Raw genomic sequence first — 6,941 nt, 5'->3', positions numbered from 1 at the left:
TATCGCTGCCGAAACCAGGACATAGGGCCACAGGAAAACTTGAAGTGGGAAATTCAGATTGGAACTGGAAGACAGCAAAGTAAATGCAGACACAGAAGGACAGAGTAAACGCTGGTGGAGGAGGTGGAAGAGAGGATGAAATAATTAATGCAGCTGGCCAGGTCCTCAGTTGTACTGGGAAGAGATAAGATGCAGAGCCATTCATGGACGTTATATCCAATTTCCTACCTAAACATAGTGTAAACGTAGACTAAAACAGCCTTAAAGATCACAGGAGAGTCTGACCTCCAGTTTCTTTCAGCCACATCCTCTATGCCAAAGTACCATTGATGCAAGGTGGTACATGGGTGCTACGGTGGCTTTCTGCCATTTAAGACAGCCCTTCCAGGGCATTTCTCAGGTGCTTGGATGCACCTGGTCAGGAGTCTGTGTTGGCAAAAAGGTTCAAAACTTGGTTTATGGTACAAAAATTGTGTAGTTTGACCCATGTCCACATGATCCATTTGGCACAACACTACACCTTCCTAATACAGATGGAATTAAATTTGCAAGTAATTATCACTATTTGGTGTATAACGTAGATTAGGGATGTTACAATTGTTGCATAGTTTTAACATACACAGGCCAGATAATACAAACCTGGGAAAGTCCTGGTTAAAATTACACTTCAAAAAAATTCAAAGGTTTAGGTACAGGAGGGCACATTTAAATCAATCAGCCACAGCTGTGTCCTGTAGTGATGCTATATTGTTCCTGTGTGATTGGGGCATTTTCATAATCTCATTTCCGATTACACCAACTCCCAAAGAGGCTTTGAGTGTTTCCTTTTTTTTCTTTTTTTCCCTCATGGTGTCACTACAGGGCAAACCTGGCATATCCCCATGCATCCATGTCCACAACCCTCACCATGCTGGAAGAGGTGTTTGTGCTCTGCTGCCTCCCAAGGGGAGAGTTGTGTCTTCCATGACCTGTTGCAGGGAGTACAAGAAATGGATAATTGTTGGGTGAGCATAAATTAGTGTGCATAATTTTCAGTGGCTATACAGCTTGGAGGCTTCTTTTTCTGCAAAGCTTTTATTTGTGCCCCCAGACAGTGGTTATTTTCAGTATGAAAGAAGACAAGTCTCAGAGTCAGCAGTTGTGCCGGGCAGCAAATGTACCAGAAATTAAACTGTATACTAACTTTCTGGGCTTTATAGGCTGAGACATTTTATCGAACTTTTAGAACAAATATTTGTACAAACTGGTGAAGGTCAACTGCAAAGGCAATGTTGTTATCTGGCTTAAAATTATTACCTGTAAAGTGTTGTTAATAAAAGGTTCTCATGTTCAGACTAGTTCTCTTACTGCTCATCATTAAGATACAGTTTATTGAAAGTGTTAGCAAATGTATGGTTCAAATATAATTTCGTTAGCAGAAGTCATTCTCTTTAGTGCAAAAAGAAGAGGAGAGCAATTGGCAGTATTTATTTATGAGAGCATATGTGACCTCCATTTCAGCTATTTATGTCATACGCTGGCATTTCATCTGTGTACTCCCAAAGTAGATCTGCTGTAAAAAGATGACTTCTGTCTTATTTATGGGCAAAACATAGGTGACAATGGTCAAACTGCTGAGATTCTGACTTCCTGACATTTTTATCAACCCCCTTAATGCATTTCGGCTGGAAAATGCTGAACTTGTCAACATGCAGGTTTTGGATATTTTGTTCATGTCAGATTTTCTGTAATTCAGCATTTGTTACTGTTGTTTTTACTTCTAAGGAGTCTCTTACACCACATGTCCTGCCTCAGACATTCCTGTACAAGCATGTAATTCATCCGTTTAATTTTCAAGAACCTTTCTGTCTTCTCATTAAATGGTAATTTCCTGTATCAGAAATTTAATGTCCTCTCTAGCTGTAGGATGATATTTCAAGATCAGAAAATTATTTATTTTTATATGCTAAGTGGATTTAGGGGTTTGGAAATCAGGTAGAATGCATAACTTGATTTGTTTCTTATTGCTTTTAAATTTTTACTTCAGGTTGTTTGCAAATTAGTACTTTGACATTTTCATCACAAAATGACATACTAACCCTACCCCTTCAGCTGTGATGAAAAACATTATTAAGATTGCAATGTCAAGCTTTCAGAAGCTAGGGGGAAAAAATGGCATCTTGCCTAAATTGTGCATTCCTAACTTGGCCCTTACCTCAGTTGAAGGCATTTACAATATTGCCTTTAATTATATGAAAAAGTCTATTTTTCCCTTGCCTTATTTAATATCCAAAGTAGACCTGTTTTGTAGATTAGTTAGAATTGCATAATGAAGAAGTGTTGGGTTTTGTTGCAGAAGTTGGGAGGTATTTAGTGAACTCAGTTGGGGATTGCAGGAAGAAAAAGGGTTGTCTCTGTTATGGCAGTTGAATTTTGCCTAAGAGATGGATTCCTCTCTCTCATCTGCTGCAGTATTTCTGGACAGCTTATTGAAATCAAACTTTTCACAGATGGTCACTGGTTTGCTTGTTGCTTGGGATCATTGGAAATGTTCTGAACACTTAAAGCTGAAAGCCAGGGCAATGGGAGCTGGGCTTTGAGCACATAAAATGCTACACAATGATTTCACAAACGTGATGTCCAAACTGAGCATGTAATTTTGACCTCAGTCTTTTAAACCTATGTTTCAAGATGTTCCTCATCTCTCAGGTTATTTTGAAAGTAAATTATATTATGGCTTTCAAGGATAATAATAAAATAGCGATTGGGTAATTTTGTCTTCAGAGCAGTGTTTGAACTATGCACAGTAAGAAAGCCACAGATACCCACTGAATGATGAGGACAAAATAAATAGTTGCTCATTACATGAAAAGAATCCTCCTGCACTGCAGCATGCGGGTGCTATACAAACAAACAAAAAATTAAAACACATTGAAAAAAACCCTCAGAAAGCATACTGACAGCTACGTAATCAGACTGGAAATATCTAAGATGGGAGTTCTCAGGCTACGGTATGTGTACCACTAGTGGTATGAAAACGGTTTCAAAGTGGTCTTCAAATAAAATCTGAGCATCTGAGCAGAAGAATGTCTCCTCCTGCATGTAAGATCCTCTTATCGCATTCCCACAGGAAACTGGGACGAAGATCCGGAAGCATGTGTGTGGTTTGGTACATGCCACATTTCCACCAGCATCACTAATCTGGTAAAATGCAATTCTTTTTTTCAGAACAAACTAAAATGGTAACTCCAGGCTTAAAGGATGTCCTGTTAAGTGATAGGTCACATTACCTCAAGCAAAGTGCCATTTATACACTTACTCCCCTCCTCCAACTCTTAATTAGCAGGGAAGATGAAGTCAAATGGCATTGTGTCCTTCTAGGAATATCCTCAGGTGCACTTCGCAAGCTTTTGCCAAGTAAGCTAATGGAGCCAGTGAGAACAAACAGGAGTAACTTGTGTAATTTTAAAGTAATTTGCTGACAGCTAAAGAACTGTGAGTATTAAATTCCATCCCAGGCATTCTACTACATAAACTATAGCAGGCAGACACGTTCCCCACCTGCTACTCCTTAAACCTGCTGTGACTCTTCTTATCCCTAGCTTTCATTTTCATCTGATTATAATTGCCTGGCATTCACAGTTTGTATTCCTCAGGCTTCTCATAGCTCCTTGTTCCAACCCCAGTTCTCTCTGCCGTTTCCTCAGCCCGGTCTCCCCATCGGCCGGCCCCTGAACCCCGCCTTCCCCCATCTTTGTCCAAGTCTCAAGTTTTCTCCACACGCTAGGGCTCTTTGTGACTGAGGCACAACAGAGTCTTTAGGGCTTTACTACTCAAAACTACATTTTCAGTGAGCAAATATTTCAAAGCAAGTTTTTCTGAAAGTTTATAATGTGAGCTGGATGTTTTCACCGGAATGCTTGCTACACTTTCCTGGTTAAAAGTTCCTGTTACAATGAGGTTGCTGGATAGATACATACATTTAACAAATATCTTTAAGTGAGTGCTTTACTCATTGTCTACTCTGTAACTATGTAAGCAACCATGTACATACATATGACTATGTAAACTAAAAGCATAGATATAAGCTTAAGCAATTTTGCGTAGGTGACATTATCTGAAAAATGAAAATTTCTTAAATGGATTATGTCAAACTAATGGATAAACTCATAATTAGTCATGCTGTCATTAACTAATCATTTAAGTAGGTTAATTAATATGTGGCTATGCATTTAAGAACCAGATTTGAACTCAAACCCATATTAAAGATAATATTGCAATCCTATTTCACTTGAAATATTTATTCATCTGAACATTTATTCAAACAGAAGCGAGTATCCACTTTATGCTAAGGATACATCAATGTACAGTGATTTTGGATCAATACAATGCATTGGAATTAATAGTGCCAAGTGAGTCCTAACCAACATATAAAATTAAATTATTAGAATAGCTCACTTAGTATTTCCAGCAGTATGGGAGGTGACAAGTAGCATTTCAAAGACATTTGCAACTGACAAAGGAAAAACGTATTAATGCTTCCTACTCAACAGAATATAAAAGTAAATATATGGGTGTACATGTTTGAATATATAGTTATAAGTACACATACATGTGTATTCATTTGAATCTAATAGAGCAGTAGTATACAGTAATATGATTAATACAAGACAATTTAAAAATTATTTTATTGGGCAATCAGTGCTAATGGATTTACTCTTATACTAAATAGTCTATGCACTGCCACTGACGAGTAGCATTATTAAAAACAGTATTCATTGTTGTCATTTCAAAGCTAATACACTTAGGTAATAATCATTGGTAATCACTGGCTTACATAATTAAGTAAGCTCTTTTGCTGTCTTTAAACATACACAAATGTTCAAACCTGAGCAGTATATATTAATATATTGTATCTTGACGGAGTCCCAGACAGAGCTGCCTGTGAAGTTACTGCACTTCAAGTACTTTCTAGTACTTACAGATGTGTCTGAATGCTTCACTTTGTTGCTGCTGTTGAGAAGAGAAGGGAATTAGGGAAAGCCTGTTGAATATTTAGGAAAATATTCTGCTGCATAACTGAAGTAGCAGGAGATCCATAAAACCAGTCCACAGAAATGCTCTGTGGTTTATCAGTCTGTGGTGGAGGTGAAAACTTCCCCATGATTAAATCACTGTTTACATTCCATTTTTGATATTCATGCACAAACTGCAGTCTGTCAGCATACAGCATTTTCCACAGAGGATCCATAAAATAATGTGTTTGGTAAAGCCAGTTTGGTGCTGGGTAGGAGGGATAGTGTTCCCATGGCATGAAATAATTCACAGCAAGGCAATGCTCTAGCTCTTTTTGACGCCCTCGCTTTCGTGACCTTCGAGGTTGCCTGAAGTCCCCGTGAACAAAGTCATTTAAATTTGATGGGTGGATACTCCAGTAGTTTCCTTTGCCATCCTCACATCTTCCCACCTTGATGAAACAATCATTTAGTGAAAGGTTGTGCCTTACACTGTTTCTCCAGCCTCGACCTTTGTTCCTATAGAAAGGAAAATTATCTTCAATATATTTGTAGATAGCAGCTAAATTCAGTTTATTTGTAGGGGAAGAAAGAATTGCCTTTGCAATTAAGGCTATGTAAGATAGGGGTGGTTTTTCGAGAAATCTTGCTTCATCCACACTCACAGAAAGACCATTTTTGGCATCTATGTGAGAGCTGGGAATTCGGGGTGGAATCCTGTAAACCAGTTTTCCTTCTTCTCCTCCTATCGTATGGATGTCTGGACTTCCTTCATTGTTTTCAGAAAAGTCTTCACTCATTATAGCAGCATGAAGTCTAGCATTTATTTTAAGTGTCCTGATGTTTTACTGCGAGTAGTCAGTTGAATAATAATTCAGTAGTCCGCTGAATATAACCAGCAGGAGAAATGAAAGTTAGACTTTAAATGTGCTGCTCTCACATACCCAGATTCCTATTTTATACTCTGTTAAGTCAACATCCTTAACAATGAAAACTGAACTGCCTATGTTTACAAAAGTCAAGGTGCAAGTCCTAGCTGAATTAAAAAAACCCAAAATAATTATACTATGTTAAGTATGAAGATAAACAGACCATGACGTTAGCCTCTCACTTCATTATAATCTGAGAAAACACCCTTCAGTGTTCCCCATTGAAACATAATGATTAATGAAAAATTGATGGTGGCTAGATAGAGTTGTGAAAGGATTAGACCCTCCAGTGATATGCAGAACAAATTGAAACCAACATGTTGGTTCCTGTGTTCTACACTTAGTCAAACATGTTGTATTTAGTACAGTAAACATTTGTTTTACGTGCTAAAAGAAAGTGCTGTGTGAAATGAAACTTGCTATCAAATTTTGTAGCTGCAGGTTACCTATTCTTGGTGAAATTGAATTAAAGCACAAAACCCCCACAGATTGCTCCTCGTTTTTCTTATTAACTCTTTGATCCCAATTGTGCAACTAGTTTTCATGCTGAGTATGCATGTGACTGGTCCTGCTGACCCAGGAAACCACTTGAGGGAGGAAGTGCCACTCAGAGGAAGTGAGCGTTGTGCTCTGCCACCCTCAAAGCATGAACTGTCGCTTGAACTTTGGCATTGCCCTCAGCCTCCTGAGGTATGACACTGTTAAGGACAAGGTACTCATGTGATTAGTCAAGGAAGGTAGTTAAATACGTTTAAATATGTTCTAAAGCAAAACATACGGTAGAAGCTTTGAAAGAAGATGTATTGTCTTCTTTTGGGTTACTTTTGATGTTCAAAATATGTATTCCTAAATGAGATTCCATGTTTCAAGGCATCAACAACAGCCTCAAAGATTCAACCTTATGAGGCTGAAGTTGATGTTGTTCAGCAGGCTATGATGGGTGAAAATAACCCTTGGTTGTTGTGTCCTTCAGATGCTAATTCTGGCAAAGAGAGAGAGAGAGACACTAGGGCACCCA

General features: G+C 38.3%; 1 protein-coding gene across 1 annotated transcript; it reads right to left on the bottom strand.

Moving 5' to 3' along the window:
• Nucleotides 1–4,419: 4,419 nt before the first annotated feature.
• On the bottom strand, nt 4,420–5,794 carry LOC103920065 (fork head domain-containing protein FD5-like). The gene has a single exon (XM_009327701.1). The coding sequence runs from the start codon at nt 5,792–5,794 to the stop codon at nt 4,979–4,981; it is 816 nt and encodes a 271-aa protein (XP_009325976.1). The 3' UTR covers nt 4,420–4,978.
• Nucleotides 5,795–6,941: the final 1,147 nt, after the last annotated feature.

This window comes from Pygoscelis adeliae, unplaced genomic scaffold (genome assembly GCF_000699105.1).
Source record: "Pygoscelis adeliae isolate BGI_AS28 unplaced genomic scaffold, ASM69910v1 Scaffold113, whole genome shotgun sequence".
NCBI lineage: Eukaryota > Metazoa > Chordata > Aves > Sphenisciformes > Spheniscidae > Pygoscelis > Pygoscelis adeliae.
Note: the sequence above shows the minus strand (reverse complement) of the source record. Positions and strands in the feature narration are given on the sequence as shown.